Source organism: Lineus longissimus, chromosome 3 (genome assembly GCF_910592395.1).
Source record: "Lineus longissimus chromosome 3, tnLinLong1.2, whole genome shotgun sequence".
Lineage (NCBI taxonomy): Eukaryota > Metazoa > Nemertea > Pilidiophora > Heteronemertea > Lineidae > Lineus > Lineus longissimus.
In genome coordinates, this window is record NC_088310.1 from 1218954 (window position 1) to 1235142 (window position 16189).

General features: G+C 39.4%; 1 protein-coding gene across 1 annotated transcript in view; it reads right to left on the reverse strand.

Annotated features, from left to right (window-relative positions):
* LOC135485225 (prospero homeobox protein 1-like) overlaps positions 1–16189 on the reverse strand; it is a 60905-nt gene that overhangs the window by 40061 nt on the left and 4655 nt on the right. Inside the window, exons 2-3 of the mRNA XM_064767053.1 lie at positions 7574–9616; positions 1349–1502 (exon numbers count right to left, since the gene is read on the reverse strand). Of these exons, the coding sequence (XP_064623123.1) occupies positions 1349–1502; positions 7574–9554 (2135 nt within the window). The 5' untranslated portion in view covers positions 9555–9616. The remainder of the gene's footprint in view (positions 1–1348; positions 1503–7573; positions 9617–16189) is intronic.

Sequence of the window (16189 nt, forward strand, 5' to 3'; positions counted from 1 at the left end):
ATGATGAATTCAACTTGGAATGCCTGAAAATACTCATTCGTACCCTGTAGGAAAAAATATATATCAGGGCTATTAAATCAGGAGGATGAACTAGATCGGAATAGTAATGATATCAAACTACTAACAGAAATAGTGCCGAAAGAGGGAGAAACATTTATTGAAAATTGATACTGGTAATCTGGTCTGAAATACTTAAAAGGCTGTATGGTATGAATATATTTCGAAGATTGTGATAGACCCTCAGTTTGTCATGTCAACCCCTATCTACCTCTCCTAGGCTGTGGATCTTCATTTTAATCACGCTGAAACAACTACACTTCAAGAATTTAATGTTAATTGTGCCCTCTTTCCCTCATGCAAACCCTCATGCAAACCCACATCCCACAATTTTATCCGCCTTATTCTTCTTGCCACAGCCATCTTTATTTGTTCAAGCTTGTCATAATTGGCAAAGCCATCAGAACTGCTTATGACCAATTACTATATTCTCCACACACAACCAACTTGTAATAATATTACAGTCATTTAACATTACCCGTCTCTAATCATGACATGAGTCAGAGACGAAAGAAATATTCAGAGTTTGTGGCATGTGTTCTGTTCTTAAGGAACTAAAGAGGAAAAATAGGGAAGCAACTGAGAAAAAACACATGCCAACGACAAATGCTTGAATACAGTGGTATGTATCAATGTCTATTCTAAAACACCTTATTTTGGCAGGTCCTCACAGAATCTGGTTTTGACACACTTTATACAAACCCAAATGTTTATGGTTGTTTCACCAAAATAGCTGCGGTCAAAAGCAGGCTAATACATAATCCATTGTAAAAATGATTGCAAACAAGGTGTTTTAGAACATAAAACATTGGACAAAATATCTACAAAACAGGAAAAAATCAACATAATACAACAAAGATGTATGGAAGGGATAGGAATTCTCTGATGCATGCAGCCACGTGGTTCATAATTTTAGACAATTTCCAAGAAAATTTTAAGCTTTCAAGATTTAGTTCAAAATGTTGAACTTCAGACACCAGAGAGTCCCCATCCAAAATGAAAGGAAACTATGTCATTTCTACAACAGAAAAATGTATATCACAGAAAAAAATAGACCAGCACATATTCAGGTCAATTAAATATTTCATGCAACCCTATGCTCTGACTTCCAAACTAGCCAAAAATTAACTTTTGTCAATAGCTTATTTTTCAAGAGATTTTTCGTTTTGACTTAATTTAGGTATTACCCATGTTTTTCACAACTTTTGCCACAATTAGGGTTATTTTCACAATTTGTGATCTATTTTCCTGCGAATGACATAGTTAAAGGAAGACTGTAAAACTCCCCTACCTGAAGTTGCTGAACCACTTGACTAACTGGGCAGTGTTGTTCTTGTTGAATTTGATGTCGGGGAAGAACACTTTCAAAATGGCGGAACTTGGGTAGCGCACGTAAAAGAACATCAACTTTGCCTTTCGTAGGTGCATAGGGGTTAATGTGCTGGTGTATGTATGGTTAAGGAAAAATCAGGTCAAAAATAACGTATTCAAAATGCACAAGAACTTAAGAAAAGGATGTCCAGGGAAGAGTCTGGGTATGCTTTAAAACATTGGGTCAGAATGGGTTAATTTTGTAAGCTTGAGCCAGTCTGGAGCAAAAGTCAAATGGAGTCTAGTCTAGACTCATTTAACATTCAGTAAAATAGATATCGACTTGTTAAATTTCGTTAATTACCAGATCTGGCTTTAATGATGAGACGTTTAAAGCAGGGGTGATTCATGATTAGAAAGAGTTTGAAGTAGAAACAGTCCCTGAGGACAGTAGACCCTGCCTTGGCAATGTTTAAGAGTTTGTAACCCTGCATCTTCATGGAAAAACCTTTCGTTTTCATTTCTTAAAGAGACAGACACATACCAAAAGCATGACAAAACATCCACAAACACATGACAATATCTCCACAACACTATTATAACTCACAATTGTTCTATGACCAATTATCTTCCCACTTTTCGCCTCAATGGCAGTCATTATCGCAGTAATTTATCTCAAGCAGACACAAAGTCAAAGTATGACGGTTTACTTTCCACAGAAACATTGAGCAGAACCATTTGACGCTATTTAATGCTCTGTTCTAAGTACGAAATCGCCCAATTAAGTCATACGTCTGATTACTTTTCAGTGTTTCAGTGCAGACGGTTGTCATGTACAGAGCATCTCATCACATATTCACCGCGCTGCCTGTTACGCAAAAAGAAGACACTTAAAAGTTGCTCCACTCGAGACCGAAAATCAATTAGGCCCGCCCGGTACGGTACGACTCGAAAAGTGAGTCGCGGTTTCTTGAGTGTCAGCCAATGAGATGTTGCTACCGCGAAGTGATTTAAAATATTCATCAACAAGGAAAGTAAAGAAGACAAGAGGGAAGTATGTTGTCAGATAATCCATCGCGGCCGATACTTGCCGAGCTTTCTCTGGCACAATGACAGCTTTTAAAGTTTTAATGCGGATGGGAAACAGACAAGTTTACAGAGAGAAGTGGTTATTTTGGAAGCAGATATTGATTCGATCACACCTTAATCATACCTTGAAACAAAACAGCACTGCAACAGACTTAGAGTTTGAACTACTGAGAAGACCAAATCCAGCTTTTCCCAACCAGCAGAAAATCTGAACTTTTGGGTCAAGACAAACAACATGTCTAGTTTGAGAAACCATGGAACTGCTGGGTTGTTTTTAAGGCAACCCTTTGACAATGAACTTCTTCGTGTCATGTCCACCATTTTGAGAATCAGCCTGCCCGTCGAACCCGAGGTATATGATTTCCCATGCTGCCTGCCACAGCAAATGGTTGAATAGACGGCCATCTTTATTCAAGTCTTTCCACTCGTTTTGTTTTTCTATCGCGGCAATTACCCGAGCATAATAATAATTTCCTTCTAAAATCCAGTGTTTTGAATCGTGGCTGTTCAGACTCACTCGTGGACAATAACCACGGCTGCCAGAATTCTATAACTACATTTAGCTAATAAAAACTTGTGACAAAGTTGCGTGCAGGGCTGATGTCTTGTCACTCGGCTCGTGTCTCAAGGAAGTACCAATCTTAAAAGTCATTTAACGACACAACCATAGCAAAATGGAAGGAACTGTTTGAATTGAAGACATAATTCACTGAAAGACCGAGAACGACGCAATATCGAGACGAATTTGAATCAGAGAAGCAAAAAGATGTCAGTGCTAATCGACAATTTGCCGTCTAGAGTTGCACACGAGATTGGTTTGATTAATTGAACCATAATGAAGAAAATATCGAAATCAGCGCGGCATGAAACATGACGGTAGAGGTATATTGTGCCATGTCATCCTCGGGATAACAATGATCAACTCTCACAAGGGATATTGGCTGCATGCTAGTCGCCAAGTGAACAAAAGTGAGGCTCATGGTTGCCAACTTAGATCTTGAATTACACGCCAGTTATTGCAGAATGGTTGTGACAAATGGCCTGAGAGGCAGGTGTGAAAATTATATCAATAATTTACTGGAGATAAAAGCTGAATTGGTAAGAAAAACATTTGCTTGGGTATTTCGCAAAGCATGACAAAAATCGAGATTGGCAGAACCTTTATTGCTGACCTATAAGGCAATGGAATGATTCTGATTGATTCTTTCAATGGAATTCATCAGGAACAACTCAAGAAAAGATAACTTATGTCGAAAGATCTTGAACGAGCCTCATAATATTACCTGACTGCACCAAAAAGCAAGCTTGGTGCCAAATCCTATCCGAGGGGCATGCTGGGTAAGAAATCGCATGACCTCCCTTAGAAGATGAGACACAAGCGTGACGGACCATTTAACTCTGGTGCTTTTGATTGGCTGCCGTCTAATCGACTGTACAAAACAGGTTATCTGATGGACAATGCACGCACACAAGACATTATTTGATTGCACCTGTTTTCTGCATGGTTGAGAAAACGGCGACTGATCTTAGATGGAGACAGAAGATGAATAGGACAATCCCTTGGACAGCTGCTTCGGTGGCCACACAAAATAGCCGACTAAAAGCCGACATGATCTGGTAACTCGGCCATCTCAATCCACAAATGAAATTAAAAGTGATCGTTTCTTTCATTATAGGAAAGTGTAACGTTGCATCATGGGAAAATATGATTAATTCGATACTGGTGGCATATGGTGAAGAGACGGATGATCATGATCAGGAACGTATCAACATCACCATCTTTTCATGTGGAACTTCTCAAGTCATTATCCAAGCCCCTCAAGATGTGTCACGAGGAATTAACAGGAACCTGACTAAGCTTGTCCATTGTGTGTTATGGAAGGATTGGCTAGTGAGGCTTGAGGATTTCCGGATATATCAAAACTTGTATTAGGTTACAACTTGCATTCCAAACATTTACAGAATTTGTTCTTGAACAGTAGAAATTATAGAGATTGTCAAGTTTCACTGAAACGACATTTAGTAATTTATTTACTTTTTATTCTACTGTACGACATCACTCAACTGGTGGCTATATAGTCACACAACATTTTTCAGAGCTTTAGTTTTTTGCAATCAACTACTTCCTCCCTGCAAGGAATTTCAAGTTCTAAAAGTGTAGAACTTCTGAAAGTGTAAAACTATGGGTATCGTATGCCAAACACTTCTACAGATCATATTGATCGCCCTATTAGGAATGCGATCCCTATACGGGGCCTACACTGTAGAGTACATTGTGCTTAGTAAGATACTGCAAAGAGCAAGAATCACTTCAAACCAGCTGACGGGTTTTCAACAAGTTTTAAAGGACGAGAAACTATTGATTTCGGTGAACAAAGAAAATTCATTTCTATTGAAATGTGTGGAGCCAAGGATTTTGGAATCAAGTATATCATTCGTGATAGTGTTACAAATGTGCTACATGTACTTGGGCTATCAAAAGTACGATCCACACTGACAAAGGTGCGAATATCTTTCTGTCTTCTGAAACCTCATAGAACATATAGCAGTCGGTTCAATGTTTTCTTTGAGGTTTGTCTAAGAACTGCATTATTCATTAACTAGAAATAAAGTTTGCAAGTTCTTTTCTTGAAATAATTTTATATGTGTTTGTATTTGTTTGTCATTTTTAAGACAAAGATAATTACTTGCGAAAGTTTTCGAATCTTGTTTCCAATATATATGGATAAGGTTGTAAAAATATGGTTCAAAATTCCAAATGTATTGGAAATCCCAGATGAAATTGATATTTTAGTTGCATTAGGGCATCAAGGGTTCTTTGCATAGAAACCCATTAAAACACATTTTTGAAAAGCATTTCTCATGATGATGCAAATTTCATCTTTAAACAAATTGATTTGTAAATGGGCAGTCTTTTCAATGAAGTATTCAGAAGGCCTGAAAACATGATCTATAAATAATCCGCTCCATATGTAATTGTTAAACCCTGCAGCCCTATGTTCATAAGGAGATTAAAGCACCATTTTGTAAAACAGAATCGAATGCTTGAAACAAAGGTGATATCACTTACAATTGATATGACAAAACAGTTCTTGAGATCCAGTCTTTGTTTGAGCAAACTTTCAAAGGGTATTCTGATAATGCCCCAGAACCAATAAATTATTGTAAAATTCATAACAAAGCGAGTTATAGGTGTGTATATTAGCTTGTCACATCTTTAGGCTCCAGGGATTTTGCAAATTCTAAGAGTTTAACTTGCCTGTGGTGATGAAAACATTAGATATTGAACTTCGATTGTTTCAAAGATTGTCAAATTAACAATTTTCAATTCTTGTGCCCTATTGGGGCTTTGTTTTTGGAACGGCATCCGTGTAAACAACACGTTACTGATTGTCGAGGTAAATGAGGATTTTCATCATCAGGAGACAAAATCAATGGCACAGTCGGTGAAAAAGGACCTGCACCTGCTATGAAAATTACAATGGCGCATAATTATAACAAAACGAAGCAACAAGGGTTTACAAATGCACCCCTGGCATCAACGATGGCGAAATGTGCTGCCATAAAGTTTATGCAAATGAACCAACATTCTGTTGAAATGGAAACAGTCCAATATTAACTGTTAATGTTGTTATGCTAATCTGAGTAGCCCCAGGGTTGTGTGGTCTATTACACAGCAACGTTGGGTCCACTTTACGTCCCAGGCTGGTGATTGCTGACCCTCTTGGACAGTGATGACCGTCAATAGGTTGAGGAATCACCATTGTCCAACCACAGATTACCATTGATGTGGTCTCATGTGTTATTACCATTACTATGCATGTCATATGATTGTGTGGGGAGAACACTGAGGGATTACTAGCTGATATTGGTGGAGTAAAGGCTGTCCGTGGGCTACTATAATTTGCGGGAGAAATTACTGTCAAACGCTTATAATTATGCAGGCCCATCAAGACGATGCCCTCGGCTGATAAGAACAAAGAGATAAGGTACACTTCAAAAGGAAATTGACAGTTTTGCTATTCTAAGACTATCATAAGTAGGAATTTTTTTACTTTAACGAAGTTTGCAAACTATTATAACTTCTCTCATGTTATTTATTCTTTGTTTTTGAGTTACGGATATTTTGTTTTGCGTAATGATAGTCTTAGACATAATTCGGAGTTGCCAAATCGTTTGACCTCAAAGCATGTGAGTAGGCTGTAAAATATCTGATATGTTGAAATATCAAACAACACAAACAGTGGCATGCACAATTTAAACGAGAATAACAGCATAATTCCACCAAGAAATACTCAATCACATGACAACAGAAAGACGCGAAACCGAAAATAAATCGTAAAAGCTATCATCAGATGTAAGAACATAACAATCGACTTTCATTCGACAATTTGAAACGTGGTGAGATTGGATATCACAAAGAGGCAAGAAAAAGATTCATAGAAAATCATTTCGTGAAACTTGATAAAAACAAGTTTTGAGTGGAAGACACGTCATACTTAGGCGTCTGCTCAGGTTGCATGTAGGTGGAACGGCTTGGCGAAAATAAATGAAAGGGCGGCTTGATCTCACTGGTAGAAAAGAATGGAGGAACGTGAAACACCAAGATTTCATCAAATCAATGTTAGGTTCTTCAGGAAAACAGCTTGGTTTTGATTAAAACAGGGGGTCACTTGAGACGTTTTCTGGACATGTCAGACAAAGCTCATTTTCATCGGATTCAAGACAAGATTAATCTTTGACTCGCGATGATTATAAGGCAGAATGCCTATTCCCGAGGGTCAAGAAGAAAAACAATATTTTTGTGACTTGTCATAGAATGTGGTTCATATATGAAATAACGATATGGTAGACTAGCCAAGTCTATCTTTGGTGATTTCAACTTGGTCAGCGTGACAGGCACAATGGCAATGCTTTACCAAGGATGGCCCAATTTGGAGATGCTGACAAGTTATAGCATGGCCAATGGTGTTTGGGTTTGATGGCAGTGGAATTGGTCAAGCTTTGCAAATCAAGATGAAAACCATTCAACCTGAAATAAATGCACACGAACTCGATTAATCAACGAGAAGTTAAAAGGATATTTTGGGGTTATTTACCAAGTTCAAAAAGGATATCATGTGTTGCATACTGGCTTCGTATGTTGGGGTTTCGCAGTGACTTCTTTCGAACGCTGACTCAGATTGTTCCTGTCTTGCCATTGAGAGCTGTAGGCTTTCCAGTGGTGTGTGTGCGCCGCTTGGTGACATGTGATCGCCGACGGGTGGCGAGTGAGAATCGTGGTGGAACGCGCCTCCGTGTTCGGTATGAGAGTACATTGAGAGGACATCAGAGTGCTGAAGACTGGGGTTTGGAATAGCGACTGAGGTAGGCAGAGTAACCGGTACAATGGGTGGATAAATGTCATGATGATGAGGCAGATGCATCATCATGTGAGGTTTCTCACTCTCTGACGTAATTGGTTCATGTAGCAGAGCGCGGGCAGCACGTGGTGATAATCTGGTATCCGTCACTTTGGTTCTCTTCTTCTTGGGCGTATTTACAACAAGTGCAAGAGCTTCCGTCTGTTCTGGTTCCTTCTTGGGATAGGTTGGCAGATGAGGTGGTGGCTGGAATGCTTGGGGAAAGAATGACAATGGAGGGAATGTATGATGGTGGAGCGGATGAAGCGTCTCCGGGAACCCATTATGAATGAGCTCTGGTGGCCGGAATGCATGTCTGTCTGTCACTTTAGGCTTGGATGGCTTCGGGTGTTCAATCTTGGGATGATCCTGGTGACTAGATATTGTAGATAGTTTGTTTGCTGCGTCTGTCAGAGGTGTTTGCGCTGGTGTCTTGGTTTTGCTGGTCTGGTTTAAGAACTTGGTGACCACCGAGTCTACAGTGTTACTTATAGCGTCCCTGATTTCATTCTTTAGGAGTTTCGCAAGCTGGTCCAGATTCATGTTCTTTAGATCAATGTCATTGTGAGATCCGTACTCCTGATCGCGCACTAACTTGCGAACCTTATCAATGAACTGATGAGGTTCTACCTCGTCATCCAACCCAAACACAGGCCAGCCTCGTCGCTTATCAGACTTCTTCTCATCTTTCTTATCAATGCCGTTCTGGTTGATTTTATCAGATTTTTCCTTCGCGTCGCCATTTTCCAAATCGGATGTATTATCAGGTGCCTCCGACTGATCTTTGTCAAAAAGCGTCAGGTACTTCTGTTGCATGTCCATCAGCTGTTGTTGCATGTGCGTGAGCTGCTGGCGTATATCATCTCGCTCCATTCGCCTGACTTTGGTTGGTGGGTCGTCTATCTTTGCACCCTCATGCTGCATTGGTTGGCACTGTTTCCGCTTGCGTCTGGCCTCCAGCGGTGGCGTCAGCGCCGAATCTGACTTAGGTCCAGGGGAAAGTTGCATGCTCGTGATAATGTTCTCAACTCTTGCCCTCTTCAGTAACTTAGCCTCAGGCCCGCTCCCCTCGTACCCATCGCAAGGACTCAGTTGCTCACTAGTAACACACGGACTAGAACACTCGCTATCTATTGTACTTCTCTTATTTTGATTTTTATCAATGTCCTGGTCACTCTCATCTGAAGATCCTTCATTTCTCGGCCGACCCATCTGGTGCAGCACTGACATGTCCAGGTCTAGCTCCCCATTGTGGAATAAACTGGGATCTCTTTGATACAACTTAGCCATCAGGTGATCGTTCCCATTTGGAAATCCCAGCGGCATTTTACCTGCCGCTGCCAAATGCAATTGCATCCTGCGTTCTCGACTCTGCAGAATTTCACGGAGCAGTTTGCTGGTTTCGGGGGACATTGTATCCTCTCTGCCAATACCGAACTTTTGTCGCATCTCAAGGTCAAATGGTGAATCGTTTCCGTTGAAATGTTTTGTCGCGAAGTGTGCGAAAGGTGTCGATGAAAGTTTATACTTTTCATAATCTTCACCATCCGATCCATCTTTCTCCATTTTGCTCGACATGGAGTCATCCACATCCACCTCGATGTCGCCATTGGCAACACGTGGTCCATCCACATCGTCCAAATCCTCCTTCATCAGATCGGTCGTCATCTCATTCTTGACCACAGCTGCCGACATCTTGAATACTATGCTGATAACACGTCAATCCTTGGTTCCAGCGCCTTACAATCTTTTCATACCTGTAACGACAAGGGAGAACCATATGGTTAGTTAAGAATCTCCAATTCTCATTATAGAAACACGGCTCACGATCATAAAGACACACAGACGGGGCCTGATCAAAGGATAACTCACTCAATTCTATCGCTGCAATACGAAAGAATATTATTGTTCAGTGTGACATCAATGAAAAATGAATTTAATTAAAAATCATGGAGAGATCTTAACAATTATTTGGCCATCTGTGACCAATTTGATTGACTTCTGTTTTCTTTCAAATTGACAAGTGGTTGCTATTGAATCAATAAATCCAACTCCCCACTTCAGAAACATCTCAAAGAATATCAAAGGAATGCTGTCAGCAAGAAATTTCCATTGGAATGACAACCCAGATGAATACACATAATGTTTAGATAAAGCATGATTGAGCTCCTTCTGTGATACGGTTTCATCCGGGAGGGAGCGTAATCAATGTAACAGCTTAAGTGAGTCTGGTGTAGCTTGACAAAGTCAATGAATCTATTGAGCTAGTGCATTAATTAGGAGAAACAATGGTCCTCACTTATCTCCTTGAGCCATCTGCTGAGACAACACTAATGCATTTATAACAAAAGAAGATTAACAGTTAGCAGGAAGCGAAGAAGAGTTGCAATAAGTACCGACAGTCACATGATTATGGTAGGTTTGAATTTTTCTGAAAACGGACACTATTTTTTAGTTTGGAAAGGTGTTAAGTCATTGTATGACACAAAATATTTCCATATAATTTCGTTTTGGGTTTCATTGCACAATAAATGATGATACCTTTTCAGAGTTCAAATTTGGAACGATGCAAACTTCCATCTTACTAGTCCTGAATGTCACTTCACTTCAAAGTCAGACATATAGAGATTGTCTCATGTCATCGACATCTGAGAGAGTCATCCCAGTTTATGAAATAGATCCCCTGGTGTTTTATACCATCGACTGATGGCATTTTGACCATCCCTTATTATACACCAATCAATCACTACAGCAGGAAGACAGAAAAAAACATCTAAGCTGCCCTCAAAAAGGATTTCATGAAAAAAATGAAACCAAAACGGACAGAATGGGGAGATAACGACCACGCTCGGACCACACCCTATAAAATGTCTGATTAATCTGATAAGTGGTAATTAATGAAAGTATTTGGTAATTAGTGACAGAACTATTAGACTAATAGTGTAGTAATCTTTCCCTTGGAACTCTCGATTGAAAGACCAGTGTGTGTAGGAATGTCGATTCATTTCCCAAACCGGTTCCCCCTAATGAAACAGGATGGTAAAATAGTTTAGGTCATCTATAATTTCAACTAAATCTACTTAGAATAAATGGCCATGGAAGATAATGGCCCAGGAGGAGCACTTAACAAGATGGAAGGAGCAGGAAATGGATGTCCGCAATGAGACACGCTCGCTAAAATCGCTAATATGGTTATGTCAGCGGGAACTCGGTTGTCAATGTTGATCTTTTTGGTCATGCTTTATCATTTGGGCACCACAGGACCATAATATTAATGCCTGTAAACTTTCAAAGAGCCGCGAGCTATCCCCATGAGATAGCCAACTCTACGAGTCTTACCCCACAGCGAAATCATCTAATTTTATAAGTGGAAACCACGATGTTATAACGAGAATGTAAAACTGGTCACATAATTGAGTGAGAATGCAGCTTTTAGTATTAATGAGAATAAATGTTAATAAGTTTACGCTGGTTGAATGTGTGAGTAGTAAACGATGGTTCTTGCGAGCTATTACAGTAATTGCATTACTGATCATTACTACTACATATATCTTTTGAGAAGAAAAACCTTTTTTGCAAAAGTGAACATTTTCAATGATGATTTTTCAAAATCTGGTAAACAGACATCGATATGATTGTCTCCATCCTGTTCTGATTATCTGCAACATTGAACAAAGCATTGCCCCTTTATATGTTTTTACAATATTCAAACTTGTAACAAAGCCAGGGGGCTAGACAAATACTGTAAATTTCCGATAGCTTTTTGAGACAAAATTGCTGAGATAGTACTCAACTAATGTTCCAGCCATTTATGCACGGTTTCATACCTTTGCTCTCATACTAAGATGTTTTATGAAAGAGACCAAAATAGCATATTTTACACAATACACCATTTTTTCCGTTCTAACTGGTTAATACTGCCAACTTCAGTTGATGTTTGGAAAACGATGCACCCAAAAGCAGAAACCATCACAAAAATGTGTTTAGTGTATTTCTGATAAACTTGGTAAACAAAGTATGTACTTTTTGCAATTCTGATGAATGTTTCTTTTTATGGACTGCTTTCAGAATCGTCCCCTGGAGGAGGTCGACCTGAATGGATATGAATCGTGAATACATGGTGGGCCGATTTGTAAATCTGCGGTAATACGTTGTGAATGATGGTAAACTGGTGTTTGGCGTTGGCTTCAGGCGAGATAGACACCGCAGCTGCCGTAGCTTACAAACCACCAGATAGCACAGAAGCACTTTCTGATATCGCACTTGTTATGCGGTTTGAAACTTGCGGTCACTTCAGTTGGTGTTTTGGGAGTCAGGGAATGGTCATAAATGCATGCTGGTCTCCAATTCAAGTGAAGAGAAGAGGGCAAACAGTAGACTACACTCATAAGACTGGAGGTGTTATCTATGAACAAACCCAAAGCAGATACATGTACATGACGTTGAGAAGAAGAACTAGAGCACATACCAACAAACCTTGGAAAATGATGATTAGGATTACAACCCATTACAAATCTACAGGAAATAACTGGAAACCAAGTAACTCATTTAAGATGAATCAGCACGAAACTGCTAACCATAAACCTCATAACAAAGGGATCTGAAGCAAGAATTCAAGAAGTAGGGTGTATCTTTGAAGGCAACAGTGCCTCCCGAGCTTATCGCCATTATCACGGCATCGTTACTGGCTAAAGTATTGTTCTCGGACCTCACTCAATGAGCATGGACATAAATTCATTCTTGGCGCCAAACAATCCCAAACCCTGAGCGTGAATATTCATCATCTTCTGATGCGGGTAATGTTGACATAATCATGAAATAACATCTTGACGGATGGCCATCGTCAATTCAAGACAGCGTTTTAAAGTCTCGACATCATTAACGAGACCGTAAAGAGCGCCAAGAGAAGAGTAGAACATCATTTGTGCATTACTTCTGTTTTTCTTGTCGGTCATTTCTTGACTCAACAATGGCCGATATGCTTCACGGAGTCGTTGCGGAAATGAGCATTAGCTCTGATTAACTTTGTTTTATTATGAGATGTCCACAATAGAAGTTGTGCTTAATCTTTATGAGTGAGGCAGGACTGGCGGAGGACGTCTGTCCCGCTTCAGCAACCACGGCATTATTAGCTAATCGAAGATAAATTACTCAAAGGCTATTTAAATCTCATATTTCAAGATGGGTTGTGTCTCATCAAACACGCATCGTTTTTGGTCTAATGTATAGAAAGTGACGATTCGAAAATTCGTGGTTATGCACAATGTACACTACATGTAGGTACCAATTCTGAAAATGCCAAAGTTTGACTTAAAGTGGTTTTTGAAGTTATCAACTAAACACAAATTTTAAAACAAATATATTTGCGACGATTGTTACATCTTATTTTCTGAGATTGAGAATTGTTGTTTGTTTATCTATCACCTGACACACGTTTTTCTTATCCTATCTGAAGGTAGGCCTATACATATTAACCTACTATCTTATATCAAAAAGACGATCAAAATACAAAATTTGACACAATCTGGCAAAGACATGATTGATAAAACAGAACTAATAAAAAGAACAACAAACACGATTATCATTCTTCAATGTTCAGACGTTCAAGTCCAAAAATGACACCTGATTGCTGGTTATAAAGTTGAAGAAAAGTTGACTCTCTGCACATTAGATTTTACCCTCTAAAGCACACATCTCATGATGTCAAGATTTCCGTCCAAAATACGATATGTTATATGAATACCACTATTTCTCTTATCTTAGCCTCAAAGAATAAACATGACTTGGAAGATAATTTAAAGACTGGTGATCAATATAAGAAAATGAGTAAGGCTTTCTAAGCCCGTTCTAAGTATCATATCTAATTGGTCATTGATCGTTGGTCATTGGTCTTAGTGTAATTAGAAATGTCTTTAGTTAATCTTAAAAACCTCTTATGGCGGATTGCCAAATTAACTCTCATCGCGGTCGTTTTTCAGACGGATTCTCAAAATTGATATATAAGAAGGACATGGAAAGAAATAACATTATTTTCCAACAATATTTTCCCCCCGATTTTATAACTACTGGGCACAATTCGCCAGAGAAAGCAATCCAAACCAAGCTGCTGGAAAAGGCAACTGTATTTTATCCAAATGTATTTTATCTCAAAAGGTGTGGTACGAGGAGTGGACGTTGAAGTGTTTTGCCCATTGTCATTTACAGTGAAGGCATCTCAGCACACATGCCCGAAAAATAAGATTCCCATGTGACAAAGCCCAGCTTTACCGCGCATCAGTTCTTTTTTTTCTTTGTGCAGCCTCGTGTAGTGAGCACTGAACTTCTCTAGGTAGAGTTACATTTTCAAGCCGCATCTGTAAACGAAGAAACCGAGAGATTCTCACGTAGCATATGCCAGGGCGATGAGAGCGATCTGACAATATGTCCAAGCACTCCTTTCTCCTACAATGGTTTATTTGGCTGCGCCTTTTGTGTGGTGCATGACTGGAGCCACTCGATCGGTCCTCCTTGACAGGGTCAACACTGCTTCAAGATGCAACTCTTGGAGACAACCAGCGCTACTTTACATGATGGAGGAGGAACAGCTTCCAAGGAATCAATGCTTGACGCAAATACTGCATCTCAACTTGAACATCGCCAACAAAAGAGTTGCCAAGCTTCTTCGAAAAAACACTTTGTAAGAATGTTCTGTATTTGCAATCTTTGGGAAGGTCGTGGAAAAAAGTACTGAAAAGAGTTACACAGGATTGCTTCTTTTTCAAAGGTTATCGGAGTTTATGTCAGATTCCCATTCATCGATGACCCATTGTTGATCTTGGCATCTTCTGAGGACCTCAAAGCAAAGGGAATCATGAACCACAGACTGAGAAATGACATGATGCTTTGGGGTAGCCATTCATATTGCCATATATGATGTTGTGAGTACTGTTTACTCAAACAAAAAGTGACAACTCTTAAAGTTGCCGTGGTCAACGGAAAGTCTAAAAAATCAGAGCAGATTTGAAGCCAGTCATCAACCCATTTATACACTAGTATCCTAGTCAGACAAGAGAATGGATAAGAGAGCTTGTGACTTTATAATGATGGTCCAGACATATGACCACCTCAAAAGTCATCTGCTCCTCTAATCATCAAGCATGCCCCTCCAATATCAAGAAGAATCAAAATTTCAAATCTTTATTCCTCGTCGCGTTCTCACGTTCTAGATGACAATGCGGTCAACCGGAGTGGTCAGCCTGGCCGTGGAGGGTCAGGACAGATGTAGTGACATAAGGACACGACTGACGCTGACCATGAATTCGTATCTTATGAGACGCATGTCGAGCGCATGCCACTCCCAACAGAGCAATGGATGACACTAAACAGAAAACTCGCCCTGAGCTTCAAAGGCAATAAACCTACAGATCTATTTGGATACGTTGCCCATCACCATGGATAATTTGAGGTATGCTGCAATGTATCATATACAGTTTCGTTGCCAGAATATTGATTTTTCCCTTCGATCAAGGGTTGTTTTTTATTACGATTTGATCTCCAGATACTTATTACACAACCGACACCACAATGAACAATGTTACAACCATTAACCCTTTGAGAACTGATAACCACATTGTTTCTTTATGCGCCCAATTTTCCGAAACTTTTCATAATCATCAAAATCTATTGAGATCACCATAGGTAGAAAGCATCTTTCTGAGAATACCAAGTGTGCTATGAGTCATGATGGTTTGACAATTTCGTTAATTTCTTATCTTTTCTCAACATAATCCTGTCTGTCGTGCTCTCCTTTTCAAGTGCTGACCCCTTGTGGCAGATTTACTTACAAGGCAAGAGCTACAAGTTGATCATCTTCAATCCATTTCATGAGACGCTAAGGTAAGTGATAAAGTTATCGGCTCTGATTGTCCCACATTACCTTAGGCATCATGGTTGTACATATATTCTATGGTACAAATCAGAAACGGAAACATGCACTTTTTTTTAGAAATATTATCGTTGGAGGAATCAATCAATGGTGTCAGATCAAATTTGATTGCTAATCAATTTTATTGGCAATCCTAATGATATTTATTCTAATCATTGCACAAATGTGCGATTGATTTTGTAATTTTAAGCTGTGGCTATTTTGACAGAAAGCTATAAATAGACTATAACGGCAGCAATGAGATACTTCATTGGCAAAAGGTGGCAGTAATTGCGGTCTAATACAATACAGAAGCTTTTGTTGACGAAATTAACATGGGCTGGAAATCGATTGTTTGTTTATATGACCGCCAACTGCTACCGCCTGCTTGTGACAGAGTTCAATACTGTCAAAAAGGCATTATGAT